Source organism: Anolis carolinensis, unplaced genomic scaffold, assembly GCF_035594765.1.
Source record: "Anolis carolinensis isolate JA03-04 unplaced genomic scaffold, rAnoCar3.1.pri scaffold_14, whole genome shotgun sequence".
Classification (NCBI taxonomy): Eukaryota; Metazoa; Chordata; class Lepidosauria; order Squamata; family Dactyloidae; genus Anolis; species Anolis carolinensis.
In genome coordinates, this window is record NW_026943825.1 from 16,502,314 (window position 1) to 16,521,326 (window position 19,013).

The 19,013-nt window shown below is 43.6% G+C and overlaps 1 protein-coding gene across 1 annotated transcript in view; it reads left to right on the top strand.

The window, feature by feature from the left end:
• nup210l (nucleoporin 210 like) overlaps positions 1-19,013 on the top strand; it is a 43,640-nt gene that overhangs the window by 17,369 nt on the left and 7,258 nt on the right. The window contains exons 18-32 of the mRNA XM_008123045.3: positions 631-719; positions 828-932; positions 1,284-1,385; positions 2,675-2,803; positions 3,668-3,795; positions 3,951-4,083; positions 5,250-5,312; positions 5,573-5,752; positions 6,848-6,928; positions 8,350-8,481; positions 10,686-10,844; positions 12,336-12,427; positions 13,702-13,876; positions 15,187-15,362; positions 17,285-17,505. Coding sequence (XP_008121252.1) covers positions 631-719; positions 828-932; positions 1,284-1,385; positions 2,675-2,803; positions 3,668-3,795; positions 3,951-4,083; positions 5,250-5,312; positions 5,573-5,752; positions 6,848-6,928; positions 8,350-8,481; positions 10,686-10,844; positions 12,336-12,427; positions 13,702-13,876; positions 15,187-15,362; positions 17,285-17,505 — 1,965 coding nt within the window. The remainder of the gene's footprint in view (positions 1-630; positions 720-827; positions 933-1,283; positions 1,386-2,674; positions 2,804-3,667; positions 3,796-3,950; positions 4,084-5,249; positions 5,313-5,572; positions 5,753-6,847; positions 6,929-8,349; positions 8,482-10,685; positions 10,845-12,335; positions 12,428-13,701; positions 13,877-15,186; positions 15,363-17,284; positions 17,506-19,013) is intronic.

Genomic DNA, 19,013 nt, shown 5'->3' on the forward strand with positions numbered 1-19,013 from the left:
AATGCACACTGAAGTGGATTATATGGCAGTGTGGAGTCAAGATAATCCAGTTCAAAGCAGATAATATAAGATTATAAATGGGTTATATAGCTGTGTGGAAGGGCCTTGAGTCTACACTACCATATAATCCAGTTCAAATCAGATAATCTGTATTTTATAGGCAGTGTGGAAGAGGCCTAAGTGAAGCCTAAGTCTGCCTGTCCCCTGGGCTGAGTGGGTTGCTAGGAGACCAAGTGGGCGGAGCTTAGCCTTCTAACTGACAGCAGTTGGATAAAAACAATTATTCCTCTCCCTCTAATTAGGACTTTATTTTTCTTTTCTTTTTGTTGTATCCACCTAGAGGCGTGGATGAGGGGTTGTGCTGTCAATTTTCGAGGTTGGGGGTCCTTTAGTTTTGTTGTTTTGTCAGTCGCCGGGATTCCATCACTCTTTTATATATAGATATAGATATAGATAGATATTATATTATTTATGTATTATATAAATAACAATAAATAAATGCTCATTATATAAATCGTATTAGTTGGGTGCCCGGCCATCCTTGGCCTGCTTTGCCAGGGCATGGTAAGCTTGTGCCTCTTCCGCCTTTGCCACTTCCGCTCATGTTGCTCCTGCGTTGGCTCTTCTCAGGGCACCAGCTCCTCGAGGTCCGTCAGGTCAAAGGGACCGTTCTGGTCTCCGTTCACTTTGTGCGATACTCCGAGAGAGGCAGCCCAAAGGTGAGGAGGAGATGCCCAGGATCCCTTCCAGGCCGAACCCCGCAGCTAGGAGAGCTTGACGTGGTGCCGGAGGCCCTGCTTCTCAGTGCTGCCCCTCTGTGCCCTTAGGAGGTCTCCAACTCTCCGGCCTCTGCGGCGGTGGAGCTGATGCTGGTGGAGGACGTCACCGTGCTGCCCGAGAACATCACCGTCTACAACCATCCAGACGTCACGGTAGGAACAGGCCACATCTCTCGCATGTTGGTGCCTATTATTTATTTATTTATATACAATATTCATATTCCGCCCTTCTCACCCCAAAGGGGATCACATTACACATATAAGGCAAACATTCAATGCCTTAACATAGAACAAAGACAGAGACAAACGCAGGCTCCGAGCTGGCCTCGAACTCATGACCTCTTGGTCAGAATGATTTGTTGCAGCTGGCTGCTCACCAGCCTGTGGCCCATCCTTTGGCTTGCAAAGCTTGAGAGCTTTTTTTTTTTTCATGGTTGATGTTTCATGGGAGATGTTTAAAAATATTATTATTATTATTATTAACTTCTGCTTGTCTTTGTCTAGGAAGTGTTTTCACTGGTGGAAGGCTCCGGCTACTTCCTGGTCAACAGCAGCACCAAGGACATGGCCAACGTCACCTACCTGGAGGCGGAGAGCACCATCCGAGTGAGTGGGCCCTCGCCCCTTTCGCACTCTTTGCAGTGACAGCAGGAGGCTTGGATGAGGAATTTACTCAAAGGGAGGGACACGGATTAGTTTAGTTTTCCTTGCTGTGTGATTTCCATTGGAAGAGTCCAGCTGGGTTGCCCTACTTGGGGACTGTATGTATGTGTGTGTGTGTGTGTGTGTGTGTGTGTGCATATATATCTCTATATATAAAAATGTAATGTGCATTTTCCCCATGGAGTAAACTACAAAACCACTGAACCACATCACACCAAATTTGGCCACAAAAGACATAGTCATCCAATCTATGTCTTTCCATAAAAAAACCTAGAAAAGTAAAGTCCAAATTACAGAGAATGAGGAAGAGCCATTCTCCTCCTGGCTGTCAGTCATAAGGGTAGGCCCCACCCACTTCACGTCATAGCAACCCCCTCGGCCACAATGGTGCGGGGGGACAGGCAGGGTTCACTTAGGCCTCATCCACACTGCCTATAAAATACAGATTATCTGATTTGAACTGGATTATATGGCAGTGTAGACCCAAGGCTCTTCCACACAGCTATATAACATAGAATGCCAAGGCACATAATCCACAGTATCTGCTTTGAACTGGATGATCTTGAGTCCACACTGCCATATAACCCAGTTCAGTGTGAATTTTATACAGCTGTGTAGAAGGAACCTCATATAATCCAGTGCTAAACAGATGATATAAGATTGTTTTATATGAATTGTTGTTTTTACATTGTTTTTAGGCATTGAATTTTTGCCTATTTCTTGTAAGCCGCTTTTGAGTCCCCTCGGGGAGAAAGGCGGGGTAAAATTAATGTAAACAATAAATAAATAAATAAATAGTGCTAGAAAATCAAAGGCTCCTAGACTTAGAAGGGCCTCCCTAAGAGGGCCACCCAGTCAAACCCCCTTGTGTCATAAAGGAAGACTCCATCCAAGCATTCCCAACAGATGGCCATCCAGCCTCTACATAAAAAACCTCCCTGCATCGTTATTATCAATGGTGATGATGATGATAAATAGAATCATAGAGTTGGAAGAAACCTCCAGAGCCCATCCAGCCCAACCCTATTCTGTCATGCCAGAAGAGCACCATCCAGCCATCCAAGCTCTTAAAACTATCCATGTTGGTGGTCACTGCCGTTCTTCCTGGTACCAAATGTTTTAGTTTGCGCTCTCTTGCAAATGTCATCAGGGAAAGATAGGGGGGAAAGCGGGACGCCTTTGTAAAATATACAACGGAGGACGCCGTCTCTCTTTGCTTCTCCCCGCCGCAGGTTGTCCCCGTGGCCCCCGGTTCCTTGGTGCTGGAGGTCTACGACCTGTGCCTGTCCTTCCTGGGACCGGCGACCGCCTACCTCCAAGTGTCCAACATGTACGACTTGGAAGTGGACCTGGTGGATAAGGTGAGAGCAAGGCCGCCGTGCCCTGTTGCATGCCTTCTTTTCGTTGGAAATAGCAACCATCTTCAAGCCTCCGCTAGCATTTCGTTTTGTATCTGATTCTATTTGCTTACTGTATTGTACATGTATATTTTGGTAGGCAGCTTTCCCTTTACTCTATGTTTCTCGAGATTGTGGGAGGGGCTTCAGACCACATGATCAGATCTGGGACAATTCAGAGCTCAGACTCCATTATGAGATGCTTACAAGTTATATGTACACACAATATATTATATTATTAAGGTAAAGGTTTCCCGTGACGTTAAGTCCAGTCATGTCTGATTCTGGGGGTTAGTGCTCATCTCCATTTCTAAGCCGACGAGCCGGCGTTGTCCATAGACACCTCCAAGGTCATGTGGCCACTGGCATGACTGCATGGAGCGCCCTTACCTTCCCGCCGGAGCGGTACCTTTTGATCTACTCACATTGGCATGTTTTCGAACTGCTAGGTTGGCAGAAGCTGGAGCTAACAGCAGGTGCTCAAGCCTCTCCTGGGATTTGAACCTGGGTTATATGTACACACAATATATTATTAGCATAGCAGAATATAAGTACAGTAGAGTCTCACTTATCCAACATAAATGGGCCGGCAGAACGTTGGATAAGTGAAAATTTTGGATAATAAGGAGGGATTAAGGAAAAGCCTATTAAATGTCAAATTATGTTATGATTTTGCAAATTAAGCAGCAAAACACAGTGAAACACAGTAAAGCCTGTCTAGGCATGCTTTGGAAACAGGGAAAGGATTCCCTCAATCTGACTCTATCATCTGTCTGACAACATTTAGACTTGAGTAGTCCAGGGTGATTCCCTGGCTTTCCCTTCCAGATTGAGCTTGGCAAATCGGTGCTGGTCTCGGTGCACGTCCTGGGACACCTCCGGCTGCGTTTCCAGAGCAAGTACTTCCGCTTCATGCAGCTCCAGCTCAAGGCCGCTTCCTCCATCGTCTCCCTTTCGTGAGTCCTGCAGACCCTTCCATTGCCTCAAAACTCTGGACGAGGGATCCCTGTCTGTTTCTGCGAGCTCTGCCGTTCATGCCTTCAGCGCAGGTCAGAGAAGCAGAGGCGGTTTGGGGACTCTGGGATGACCACCAGCCCCTGTCTCCTTGCAGGCTGATGGAGGAGGCGGGCGACTCGGCCGAGGTGTACGTGCTGCGCGCCCTGGCCGTGGGGCAGACCACGCTGGTGGCCAGCGCCCGGGACAAGACTGGAGCCAAGTTCACCTCCGCCCCGCGCAAAGTGGAGGTAAGCAGGGCTTATTTATTTACATTTATTTATTTACATCACTTTTACCCCGCCTTTCTCTCCGAGGAGACTCAAAGCGGCTTACAGTAAATGGCAAAAATTCAATGCCTAAAAACAATGTAAAAACAACAATTCATATAAAACAATCTACAAAACAACAGTTCATATAAAACAGATACCATTACAAAATAAAATCACATTATTTAACATTTTAAGAATGTCCAAGATTATTGGATAACCCCAAGGTTATTGGGGAACGATTGCCCGACCTGGGGCAGGAGAGCAGGCTGAGAGGAGCTGGAAGGTCAACCAGTCCAACCCCATTCTGCCGTGCAGGAAAAGCACAGTCGAATCCCTCCCGACTGATGGCCATCCAGCCTCTGCTCAAAAACCTCCAAAGAACAGAGAGTGTTGGGTTCTTCCATTTGGGGCAAAAGCTTTAAGACAGTATCGCCATGTAAGCTGCTCAAGTCCCCTTGGGGAGATGGAGGCGGGATATAGAAATAAAATAATAAAAATTATTATTATTATTATTATTATTATTATTATTATTATTATTATTTTATTGTATGACACAGCAAACAAGATAGATATGCTGGATTTCGTTTCACAAAATCACAAGTCGAACACTTCCCAAGTGTCTAGGATTATTATTATTATTTTATTATGACACAGCAAACAAGATAGATATGCTGGATTTCGTATCACAGAATCACAAGTCGAACACTTCCCAAGTGTCTAGGACTGTGTGATGTATTATTATTATTATTATTATTATAAACACAACAAGATGAGTCCACAGTGGAAACTCTGCTGGCTGTTGAATTGGATCACATGTCGGACACTTCCCAAGTGTCTAGGACTGTGTGATATTATTATTATTATTATTATTATTATTATTATTATTATTATTTTATTATGACGCAGCAAACAAGATAGATAGACTGGATTTCATATCACAAAATGATATGATATGATCAATGGTTTCGTCGGGACAGTCTGCATTTCGTCGGGACAGTCAGCTGATTTTTCGATCTATTATTATTATTATTATTATTATTATTATTATTATTACTACTACTATTATTTGTGTGCTTTGAAGACAGTTTTGGGGATCAGATCCAAACCTGTCTGCTGCCGCCGCTGTCTTTGTTTGTGTTGTCCAGGTCTTCCCGCCGTTCAGGCTCATTCCAGAGAAGATGGTCCTCATTCCTCACAACATGATGCAAGTGAGTCTCATCGTGGCGAAGAAGCTGGGCATCTGGTCGTTCCAAGCCACACCAGTCAAGGCAGACAATAGATGGGTGTCTTCGGGAAATGCCCCGTCTTGTGATAAATTATTGTGAAGGCCCACAATTTTCACCACCGAAGGGATGTCAGCACGCGCCCCATGGCTTTGTTGATCCCAGGTGGTGTCTTGCTCCGGGATCGCCTCCGTTGCTGTGCTCCTCCAACTCGCTTCTGCTCCTCTTTTCCCACCCGACGGCAGGTGATGTCCGAAGGCGGGCCGCAGCCGCAATCCCTCATCCACTTCTCCATCAGCAACCAGACCGTGGGCATCGTGGACGGGCGGGGCCAGGTCACCGCCAAGGCCGTGGGCTCGGCCGTCATCCTCGGCACCATTCAGGCCATCAGCGAAGACACCGGGAAAGTCATTGTCTTCTCGCAGGTACGTTGTCCAGGTCTCCGTCAAGCCCCTCGCCCTGGAATCGCCAATAGGGTCCGGGTTCAAACACGATTTTTGTTCCTGAGTTATAAATGTCATTTCCCAATGGGTTCTATCATAAAGGCATGGGAAAAGTGTATCTTAGAGAGAGAAACCTAGATTGGCCAGAGCAGATGGGAGGAGCCAAGTCTTAGAGGGCAGAGAGAAAAAGAGCTCCAAGGCAGTTCGGTTTTTGGGTTTTGGAGAGGAAAGTTCAGTTTGGAGTTTTGGTTGTGTGTGTGAGAGAGAACAGAGAGCTGTGAAACTGACAGGATAGGTCAGGCAGTTTGGATCTCTTGGGGGAGATAATTCAAGAGATTGACTCTCACTACTGGGCTGGTTAATAGACGGACTCTAGGTTAGAGTTAGTTAACAACCCAGGGGGCAATCTAGATTAGGTTAGTCGAACTCGTGGCTATTCTCAGCAAATAGAGCGAGGGTTTCTGTGACCAATAGATAGTTTGGTTTGATTGGAACTGTTTGAAACTAAGTGAAGTAATCTGAAACATACAACTAAGTTAAGCTGAAGAACTGCTGTAACCATTTACGCTTATGTACCTCTCTGAAGTAATTATTTGCCTGTCTTAAGAAAATAAATTTTTATTCTATTTTCAACTTTCAAAAGCCACTACAGTATATCCTTCCATTAAGAAGCCTTTCTAATAGTTCCAGCAATACAACAATTAAATACCACAGAAAAGTCTCCTAGTTTGGGAGCCAGGGGGTGGAAACAGTGTGGGCAGGGAATGGGAGAAACTTATCTCAAGTACATTTAACAACAAAAATCCTAAAAACATTTTAGGTTGGTGGCAGCTACCATTTTAAAAGAAAATCTAAAATCAAACTGTGTTCCCTTGCCTCTCACATACGTGTGCTTGAGTGTGTGAAGAGAGTAGAGTGAAGGGTGTCCGTTATAGAGGGACATCCAGCTATAGCACATTTGTCAATTGTTTTGCAATTAATATCTCCATCCAATTCAGCCACAGAAATGAAGACATTGTTGGAGCAGAATGGCTCCTTTCAAAGGAATGGCCCAAACGTCTTGCTTTGATTCCTCAGGACCAGGTGGACTTGGAGGTGGTCCAGCTCAAGGGGGTCCGGATCCACGCTGCGGCCACGAGGCTCGTCACGGGCACCGAGGTGAGTCCTTTGCCCTGGGCCACGTCTTGGGAAACCTTTCGGCCCACAGTGCAGGGACCAAAGGGCTTTCGGTGGGACTGAAAGCTCCGTTCGGGGCCCAACTCCATCTTTCTTGTGTCCGTTTCTGCGGCAATAGCATGAAGATGAGAGCACTCGCGACTGGAGCGTGATCACCTGGGATACTCTTTCAACTGCATCCAGCAGAGTCTTGGGATTTGTCACTTGTGCAATTGAGATTGAGAAGCGATTGAGAATAGCGATTGAGAAGATGTACTTATCGAGAATATTCATTCTGCTTTGGAGTACCAGAGGGCTTTAATAGTTCCCATGGGAAAATTAAAAAATCAAATGCCCAGATGGCTGCAGATTTGCAGGTCTTGGAGCAAGAGAAGCTGGAGAAAAGCCGTTCTGGCCTCACGTGACATCGGAGGAGAGTGTTGCACCCCAAGGTAGCGTGAGCACTGGAAACCACACAGAGACCAATAATCTTACAATATCTTTATTAAAACAATAATAAATTCAAGAATGAATAAGTGGAAGGGATGAGAGAGGAATAGTCCTTTATAAAAAGGTATGAATTAGTCCAAAGAATTGAAGAGAAATGTCCAATATTATTGTCCAAAGTCCAGAAACCGAAACACGCTCAAAACTGTTTGAAAGTTCTTGAGCGGGGAAAAACAACAAGGAAGCAAGAGTAAATGACAAGGTCCAAAAAGCAAGGTCCAAAGAACAAGGTCCAAAGAACAAGGTCCAAAGTCACTAGGTAGTCTTTGATATCAAGGCAGGAACCAGATGAAGTTAAAACCAATCTTGATTCAGGAACAATTTACTCCGGTTCAAATCGGGAGTCGCGGCTCGGCTTGGCTGCCAGGAACAGGGAACTTGCCTTGGTGGAATCAGGAACTAGAGTCGGTGAACTGTTCTCAGGAAAATTGCTACGTTGACACCGCACAGTGTTTACAGTGCAAGACACTTTTATGAAATGAAGATCAGATCCCAACCAAGGGAAACCAAGCTCCCCAAAGGTTCCCAAAGGAATCTTCTTATCCACAATCCCCTCGCGAGGCCAAGCAGTTACTCCTTCGAAGCCCTTGTTTTTCTGATCTCTGTCGATGCAGAAACTCCCTTCGGTTGAAGGGCACGTTCTCTGGGGAACTACAAACATCTGGTTCAGCCATGGGAGTAATATTTCCAGTTTCTCTCCCAATTAAAGAATCATCCGAGCTATCAACAGCCGGCAGCTGTAATTGGAAGGAGCTCTGCGGACTGGGTAAAAGGTCAGAATAAGCTTCATTCTGGTCAAAGTTCATTTCTGAATCAGGTTCAGAAACCAAAGGTGGCTGGGGTATGACAGAGAGAAATTAAAACCAGATGCAAGTTGGAGAAGAGAATAGAGAAATGGCTGAACCCTCTCTTTGCAGATGCCGGTGTATGTGATGGGGCTGACCACGACGCTGACCCCTTTCTCCTTCGGGAACGCCAACCCGGGCCTGGTCTTCCACTGGACCGTGAGCAAACGCGATGTCCTGGACCTACTCCCGCGGCATTCGGAGGTATGGAGCATTGACTGGAGCACAGGGTCAGCCATGGTTTGTAACAAGTGTTACATCAAACAGAGACAACAGTCAGGGGTGTAATTGTAGGAGATGGCAACCTTCTCATGCCTCCTCCATTTAATGTTTTCTCTGTTTTGTTGTGTGTCACTTTATTTCCTGAAGTGTATGTCTTCTTTGGTTTACAGTTTTGTTAGCCCTATGTACTTGAATCAGCGTTAGGGGCTGCTTCAAGTACATAGAATATTCAGTTTTAATGTTCAGTTTAGAATGGGTCAGTTTCAAAAAGGAATGACAGTTGAGGCTTGAGTCTGTTAGAGTGCAGAAGCCAGTGGTGAGGCTTGATTTTTTTGGAAGTAGACTTAGTGCACTTTTGACCAGCCCATCCTTATGTTTTATTGCTGCATTTTAACTTTGTCTTGGTTATGATTTTATCGTATGTTTTAATTTTCATTCGTGCATTTTCGGCATTTGATGTTATTGTATGTATGCTTGTTTTTTTATTTGTAAGCCGCCCCAAGTCCCTGTGGGGAGATGGAGGCAGGGTACAAGAATAAAATTACAGTAGAGTCTCACTTATCCAACACTCGCTTATCCAACACATTTTTGTAGTCAATTTTTTTAATATATCATGATATTTTGGTGCTAAATTCGTAAATACAGTAATTACTACATAGCATTACTGTGTACTGAACTACTTTTTCTGTAAAATTTGTTGTCTAACATGATGTTTTGGTGCTTAATTTGTAAAATCATAACCTAATTTTATGTTTAATAGGCTTTTCCTTAATCTCCTTATTATCCAACATATTCGCTTATCCAACGTTCTGTCGGCTCATTTACGTTGGATAAGCGAGACTCTACTGTATTATTATTATTATTATTATTATTATTATTACTATAAAAAAGAGCTATACAGAGCAGTATTGTTTCAAAGAGACTGTTAAAGACTAAAAGCTTAAAGATACAAACCGAAATGTTTTTAAAGTTTAACCTGACAAGAAATGTGTCTGTATCTTTAAATACATGACATGTTGTTTTAAGAGAAGTCTGCTTGAATCTTTGTCTGCTGAGAGCATGAAATAGAATCAAGAGATCTATGAAGAATAGACGATATTGGAATACTAAATATTGAAACTGAAACTCTGCTATCCATTAGGTTATGATCCTAACAGGTCATAATCCAATGATTTGGATTATAACCTGTTAGGACCAATAGAAATCCTCGTCATGCCTGTCACATGGTCATGACTCAGCTTCTTTGCATGTCCCTCCAGTTCCACACCACCACTCACTTAACCCTTCTGCGGGCGTGTGACCACATGTCCACTAGCACTGTATTTTCCAACTGCTTTTGCACAACGGGGTTACAGTCAGTGCGCTATCTACGTAACATAACATACACAGAAGAGACACACATTGCCTGAGAACAAAAGAAATATCTTTTAGCTCTCCTACTTGAAAAAGAGATTGAACATAAATAATAAATAATAATATGGCTTTTAATCACTCATGGCACGGAGAAGGGGGCATGCAAATCGGATTTGGGGGGCAGAAAGTGTTAATGTGGGATTTGTGTATTGATAGTGTTTAAATGCAATTTGTGCCATGCTTGTATTGCAACTGATTGCATCATCCAGAATGGACCATAGTGTGGAAAGAGTTAATTGCCAAGAAGCTATGATGACCTTGATGTGTGGCTGGAACTAGGGAGTATCTAGACACAAGTGTTTGTGCTTATTTATTGATTTTATCATTATAGTTTTTTGTATGTGATTTTATGACCTGTTTTTATTGTTGTTGTTGATTCATTTGTTTTATTGCTTCGTTTTTATATTGTTGATGTTTGGGCTTGGCCCCATGTAAGCTGCCCCGAGTACCTTCGGGGAGATGGGGCGGGGTATAAAAATATAATAATAATAATTATTATTATTATTATTGATTGTGTCTGTTCAGTTGAGTTCTGTCTGCCTAGAGTTTGAGTCCTGTGTTCATCTGTCGTCTGTTAGTCTGTTTGTGTTGATACAGTAAAACTCTGTAAATATTTTTACCAACGTCTCTGAGTGTCTCTTTGTTCTGTGCTCCACTGATTCCATCCAACTACTGCTGCGCTGCAAATACTCTGACAGAAAGAAGCATATGAGGTTGTTAATTCTCAAAGACTTTAGGCTTTAAATGTGTAAACATTCCCTCCTCTCTGCCAGGTGTCCCTGCAGCTCCCTCCAGAGAGTAACTTTGCCATGGTCCTGCACACAAAGGCACCCGGAAGGACCAGCATCCGAGTGACCGTGCGGGCCTTGGACCCCTCGGCCAGGCAGCTGGAGGGGAGCCAGGCGGAGCTCTCCGACGAAGTGCAAGTCCTGGTGAGTGAGTCCCGCCCGGCCCACCTCTGGCTCCTCGGCCTCTTGGCCTTCACCCAGGGACCATCGATTGCGTCTCCATTGCCACCACTCTGTGCGGTAGGGGAGGCTGAAGGAATAGAGACCCAAAATGGCCAAGGAGGGTTCGGCCCTGGAGTGAAACACGCCGCCAGGCAAGGTGGGCCTTGGATGGGAGCAGCCAAGAGTTCTCAAAGGTGGAAGTGGAAGGAATGTGGGTTGGAAGGGACCCCAAAGGGACATCCAGCCCAACCCCATTCTGCCAGGAAGAAGGACACAGTCTGGGTCCTCTTGAGAGGTGGCCGTCCAGCACAAAAACTTCCAGAGATGGATGGATGGATGCATAGATGGATGGATGGATGCATAGATGGATGGATGAATGGATGCATAGATGGATGGATGGATGGATGGATGGATAAGTATATGCATAGATAGATAAATAGATAGATAGGCAGCAGGCAGACAGATAGATACAGTGAGAGAGTCATAGATGACTTCAGTTGGAAGAGGCCCCAAAGAAAGCCATCTTGTCCAGCCTCCTCCTGTCATAAAGGAAGATGCCATCCCAGCCCTCCTGACAGATGGCCATCCAGGCTCTGTTGGAAAACATCAGGATAAATGCAGTAGAGTCTCACTTATCCAACACTCGCTTATCCTACGTTCTGGATTACCCAGCACATTTTTGTAGCCAGTGTTTTCAATACGGTGCTAAATTTGTAAATACAGTAATTACTACGTAGCATTAATGCCTATTGAACTACGTTTTCTGCCAAATTTTTTGTATAACATGATGTTTTGGTGCTTAATTTGTAAAATCATAACCTAATTTGATGTTTAATAGGCTTCTCCTTAATCTCTCCTTATTATCCAACATATTCGCTTATCCAACGTTCTACCAGCCCGTTTATGTTGGATAAGTGAGACTCTACTGTAGATACAGAAGGATGGATGGCTAGATAGATAGATAGATAGATAGATAGAGTCATAGTTTGCTGCAGTTGGCAGAGACCCCACAGAGGGCCCTCCAGTCCAAGCCCCATCTGCCAGGCAGGAAGACACCATCCAAGCCCTCTTGGCAGATGGCCCTCCAGCCTCTGCTCAAAAAGCTCCAGAGGAGGGAGGCGACTCCACAGACTCCTCGGCAGCCTATATTACAGCAGCATTGGAAGAGACCCTCAGGAGGGCAGAAAAAGCGCCATCAAAGCCCCCCTGACCGATGGCCATGCAGCCTCTGTTTTTAGCCTCTAAGGAAGGGGCTCCCGCCACACTCTGAGGCAGAGAGTTCCACCGTTGGACACTTCTTCTTACCGTCAGGAAGTTCTTCCTAGTGTCAGGTGGAACCTCCTTCCCTGTAATGTGAACCCATTGCTCCATTGAGCCCTAGTTTCCGGGGCAGATCCTTTCCCGCATGGGTTGTTGTTCTCTCTAACGTTGCCATGGGCTTCTTGACCAGCGCAACCATCTGTCTCCCTGCAGGTCTTTGAGAAGCTGCAGCTCTTCTGCCCGGAGTGTCCTGCGGGGCAGATCCTCATGTCCATGAACTCCCAGCTCAAGCTGCTCACCAACAGGTACCTCCAGGAGCCGAGAGGGAAATCCATCCGCTGTGTGGAATCCCAACCTTGTGGCCTTCAAAGGCCATCCTCCTGCCAGGCAGGGAGACATAATCAAAGCACCCCCAACAGATGGCCACCCAGGCTCTGGTTACAGAGTTAGGCTCCACCAGCTCCATGGCAACAAGTCTGTGCTGGGGGGCCATTGGGAACACCACTTAATAATAATAATAATAAAACTTTATTTATACCCCACCACCATCTCCCCGTGGGGACTCAGGGCGGCTTACATGGGGCAGAGGCCCAAACAACATAGGACAAAATATAGGCAACATAATACAAATCACACTATAAAAAGATAAAACAGTAATACAATATATCAATTAAAACAAAAATACAGGATAAAAAAATTGCATTTAAAACACATAAATCTTTAGTTAAAGATTGCTCATCCCCATAGCAATCTGTATCTGTGACCATTCTTGTACTGGTTTGCACTTTTTACCTTTGTCAACTTGATATAGACACAGCATGGTCTATTCCCATCCCAATTTGCACTTCCAAGAATTTGCAGCACTTTCTCAGTCACCTCGTGTTTACAATATTTATATGGTGCACCTTACCCAGTCTACTTTTATAACCTCCCCATTTTAATCCATGTTTTTATTAGCTCTTGTCATTTGTTTTTATTGGCTAATGTTTAAATTTTTATAATTGTGCATGTTTTTTGTCTATTGTTGTGTTTTATATTCCTATTGTTTTTATTTGGGCTTGGCACCATGTCAGCCACCCTGAGTCCCCTTTGGGAAGATAGAGGCGGGGTATAAAAATAAAGTTGTTGTTATTATTATTATTATTATTATTATTATTATTATAAATGGTAAAATTGTAATAAATACAGGATGGATTATTAAAAACCCTCTGAGGCTGATTAATTAATGACTGTATCTCCAAAGAACTGCCGAAACAGCCAAGTCTTCAGTTGTTTCCTGAAGGAAGATAGAGAGGGAGCCAACCTATATAGCACACGTATTATTTGATTGTAAATTGCATTAGGAGGTGGGTCCATATGTACCTGGGTCCAGGATATTATATATATCCTCAATTTCAGGTGCTCCGCAGATACAAATCCATTCATGATAAGGGATGCTGTTGAAGCTGCCATATCTGACCATTGTCTCCAGCTGATCAAATCTAGCTCCCCAGAATGTTTTGGCATTTGGATTTTGGATCCTTAATAATATTCTGAGCTTTCTGAAGGGACTTATAATGTTCTTTCCTTTCCGTCCCAGGGAGGGGGCGGCGGTGGTGTCTGCGCAGCTCCTGCAGTGCTTCCCCAACTCCTCCGTCATCGAGGAGAGCCGGCAGGGCCTCCTCCGGGCAGGGTCCGTCACTGGGACGGCGGTGCTGGAGGTGACCGCGCTGGAGCCCATTGGCGTCAACCAGACCATCATCACCGGAGTGCGGGTAAGAAGAGGGGCAGCGCAAGGAGAGTGGCCATCTCAACTTGAAAACCTGGCTCTTCACTCAGGCCTTTGGATAAAGATTGCTCATCCCCATAACAATCCTGTATCTGGGACCATTCTTGTACAGGTTTGCACTTTTTACCTTTGTCAACTTGATATAGACACAGCAGGGTCTCTTCCCATCCCGATTTGCACTTCCAAGAATTTGCAGTCACCTCGTGTTTACAATACGAGTGCACCTTACCCAGTCTACTTTTACAACCTCTCGGTTTTAATCCATGTTTTTATTAGTTCTTGTCTTTTGTTTTTATTGGCTCATGTTTAAATTTTTATAATTGTGCATGTCTCTTGTCTATTGTTGTGTTTTATATTGCCATTCTTTTTATTCGGGCTTGACCCCATGTAAGCCGCCCTGAGTCCCCTTTGGGGAGATTGAGGCAGGGTATAAAAATAAAATTATTATAAAGTTATTATTATCAGACTGAGAACTGTCCTCCTTTTCTGAGTCAGTTTGCACCTGGCTAGTTTCAGTATCATCAACATCATTCCCTGCTGTGGGAAACACTCCCTGTTCCTCATCTTCTACCACAGGGACACTCTGAACCTGAATCCCATAATCCCCATCAGAGTCATTTTTTTAATAATAATTTTTATTAGAGATTTTCAAACTACTTATACATCGAAAGAGGGGGAACAATAATTATAGGAAAGTTAAGAAAAGTAAGTAAGCCCTTGTTCCTGTTCAAATTTCTTTTATTCTGCTTCTTTTACTTCTCTCCCATTTGCTTTAAAAGAAAATCTTTTGCGATTTCCTGCTTCTTGGCAGAATGGGGTTGGACTGGATGGCCCATGAGGTCTCTTCCAACTCTACTATTCTATGATTCTATGACTCTGTTCTTCAAGGATTGTATTTTAAAGTCAGTCTTCTTTACACCCTTACCAGTGTTTTTTTTCTCTCTCTCAAAAAATACGTTAGCTGGTCCATATCTTTTATCTCCCATACTTTTTTTTAACCAGTCTTCTCTGTCTGGTAACTTTTCCAACTTCCACATCTTTGCAAAGACTATCCTTGCTGCCGTTGACAAAAATATAATTCATTTTTTCTTTATTCATGTCCTGAAAAGTGTCTTTATCCAGAATGCCCAAAAGGTAAGTCTCTGGTTTCATTGAATAATTCATCTTTAAAATTTTCTGACTCCTCAGAGTCATTTTGAACCTGAATCCCCATCAGAGTCACTCTGAGGTTCCAGCTGAATCACAGCATTAGGGGTGATTGACAAGGGAAACCCATGCCTTCTTGCTTGCTTGCAGGTGGCTCCGGTGTCCTACCTGCGTGTGAGCAGCTCCCCGCGGCTCTTCTCGGCCGGTCCGGGCCCCCTCCGCGCCTTCCCCCTGGGCATGTCCCTCGCGCTTCGGGTGCACTTCTACGACAGCGCCGGGGAGCGCTTCCACGCCCAGAGCAGCCAGCTCCACCTGGCCCTCAACAGGTAGGGCCCACAAAAGGCACCACGCAATGGGGACGTGGAAACAAAAAAAGATCCTGCCCTGAGCGCGATTGGCATCCCTCTGTGTTGGCCGCTCTGAGTGACAGCCAGCTCCGTCCCTCCGTTGCTACCACTATTACAACTTTTTCTTTTCTTCCATCAGTAAATAAAGGGGTGGGAAGGAAGCAGAAGTAAGCTATTTACTTGAGTCTAATGCTCACCTTTTTGGGCCAAGTGACCTTGCCAAAGTGAGGCTGCGCATGAGATTTGCGTCATACGGTCACCAAAACCCGAGAGGAAGATGCACCTGGAGCTCCTCTCTCATTTCTTGGCCATGACTCAATGCTATATATAATATATAATCTCTATATATAAAAGGGTAATGAAATTTCGGCCTAGGACAAAACAACAAAACTACACATCCCAGAAACACTAAACTTGGCAGCACAACCCCTCATCCATGCCTCTACGTTCATACAACAAAAAGGAAAGGAAAATAAAATCCTAATTAGAGGGAGAGGAATAATTGTTTTTATCCAATTGCTGCCACTTAGAAGGCTAAGCTCCGCCCACTTGGTCTCCTTGCAACCCACTCAGCCCAGGGGACAGGCAGAGTTAGGCCTCACTTAGGCCTATTCCCCACTGCCTATAAAATACAGATTATCTGATTTTAACTGGATTATATGGTAGTGTAGACTCAAGGCCCTTCCACACAGCTATATAATCCATTTATAATGGACTTAATGTCAGGGGAAAACCTTTACCCTTTACCTTAACTACCACCAATTCCTCAATACTTTATTTCCCATACCACCAGACTTCGCCACAGCAACGCGTGTCCGGGCACAGCTAGTTAATTTTATATTATATTATTATTAGTATTATATTACATTACCATATAATATTATCAATATATGTATATTCAATATATTAATTATTATTTATTATTGAATATTATATACAATATTAAATATACACACACACACACATATATATACAGTAGAGTCTCATGTATCCAACTTTCTGGATTAGTCAATGTTTTCAATACATCGTGAAATTTTGGTGCTAAATTCGTAAATACAGTAATTACTACATAGCATTACTGCATATTGAACTACTTTTTCTGTCAAATTTGTTGTAAAACATGATGTTAATTTGTAAAATCATAACCTAACTTGATGTTTCATAGGCTTTTCCTTAATCCTTCCTTATTATCCAAGCTTCTGCCGGCCCGTTTATGTTGGATACGTGAGACTCTACTGTATATTACATTACATTATAATATTATCAATATACTAGCTGTGCCCAGCCACGTATTGCTGTGGCGTTGTGGTGTTGGTGAGAAATGGTTGAGGTGGTGGTGGTATTGAATGTGCGTTGTATGGTTGTCTTTATGTTTAGTATGCATTTGGTTGTTTGTGTACTGTGAAAGTGGTGACGATAGAGGGGTCTATGTGTGGAGCTTAGCCTTGTAACTGGCAGCAATTGGATAAAAACAATTATTCCTCTCCCTCTAATTAGGACTTTATTTTTCTTTTCTTTTTGTTGTATCAACCTAGAGGCGTGGATGATGGGTTGTGTTGTCAAATTTCGAGGTTGGGGGGCCTGTCGTTTTTTTGTTTTGTCCGCTGCCCTGATGCCATCACTCTTTTATATATATATATAGATGTATATTCAATATATTAATTATTTTTTATTGAATATTATATACAATATTAAATACACACACACATATATATAATGTTATATATACATATATACTTTGCATCTTCTGGCTCCAACAAGAGAAAACAGAACAACAACAACAATAACAACAGGCATCCAGGAATGAGAGGGGGGAAAGGGATTCCCTTGGCCTCACTATCTGCTTCTCATTCTGGATGATCGACGTGAGCCGTACAAGGTTGAATTTCTTCATCTTGCAGGGACGACCTTCTGCTGCTGCGCCCGGGCAGCGAGAACCACACCTTCGTGGCCCGAGCGGTGAACAGCGGGGTGACGCTGGTGGGCCTGTGGGACACCCGGCGCCCGGGGATGGCCGACTACGTCCCGGTCCCCGTGGAGCAGGCCATCGGGCCGGAAGTGCCCCACCCGCTGGCCCCAGGAGACCTGGTCTGCTTCCGCACCGCCTTGGTCGGCCCCGAAGGTCAGTGGGCCATTCTGGGAGAAGAAATTGGGGGGTGACAGGTGGCAATTTTGTCAGCACCAATTGTGTTTAAGTGCAAGCCAAGGTTGTTGTTGTTATTATTATTATTATTTTATTATGACACAGCAAACAAGATAGATATGCTGGATTTCGTATCACAAAATCACAAGTCGAACACTTCCCAAGTGTCTAGGACTGTGTGATGTATTTTCGGATGATGCGCCCAGATCCCAGTCGGGTGGCCTTTTGCAGTTGGCAGATTGTGATTATTATTATTATTATTATTATTATTATTATTATTATTATTATTATTATTATTACTGTAGCCTCCAGTGGCCTAGGGGATAAAAGCCTTGTGACTTGAAGGTTGGGTTGCTGACCTGAAGGCTGCCAGGTTCAAATCCCACCCGGGGAGAGCGCGGATGAGCTCCCTCTCTCAGCTCCATGCAGGGACATGAGAGAATTCTCCCACAAGGATGGTAAAAACATCAAAACATCCGGGCAATGTCCCCTGGGCAATGTCCTTGCAGACGGCCAATTCTCTCACTCCAGAAGCAACTCCGGTTGCTCCTGACAGGAAAAAAAATATATTATTATTACTACTACTACTACTACATCGAAGGCCTCCACCATCTTGCTTCTGGGGGAGCAGGGAGGATATATAAAGAAAGGGTGAAATTATGGAGAGGGAGATGGGGGATGGTGGTGGGGGAAGAGAAGGGATCTATGTTAATTTCTGTAATAGCATGTTTTTATGCATATGTCTTTGTTTGATGTTTTTATAGTTTTAATGTATTTAATCTACAGTTGTATGTATTTTATTTAGATATGTTATATATTGTTATATATTTGTAAGGCATTGAATTTTGCCATTTATTATGTTGTAAACTGCTTTGAGTCCCCCCAGGGGTGAGAAAAGTGGTATAGAAATGCAGTTAATAATAATTAATAATACTCTATGACCCATGTATGTAAATAAAGAAGTAAATACTATTAAGTCTCACTTATCCAACATAAACGGGCCGGCAGAACGTTGGATAAGCGAATATGTTAGATAATAAGGAGTGATTAAGGAAAAGCCTATTAAACATCAAATTAGGTTATGATTTTACAAATTAAGCACCAAAACATCATGTTTAACAACAAATTTGACAGAAAAAGTAGTTCAATACGCAGTAATGCTATATAGTAATTACTGTATTTACTAATTTAGCACCAAAATATCACAATGTATTGAAAACATTGACTACAAAAATGGCTTGGATTATCCAGAATGTTGGATAACTGAGTGTTGGATAAGCAAGACTACTGTATATATAATTATAATATTATTATTGCATTATTATAATATTAATGGCCTCTTTGAGTCTCCAGCAGGAGAGATAAATTGGGGTATAAATAACATAAGGTAAAGGTAAAGGTTTCCCCTGACATTAAGTCCAGTCGTGTCTGACTGGTGGTTGGTGCTCATCTCCATTTCTAAGCCGAAGAACCGGCGTTGTCCGTAG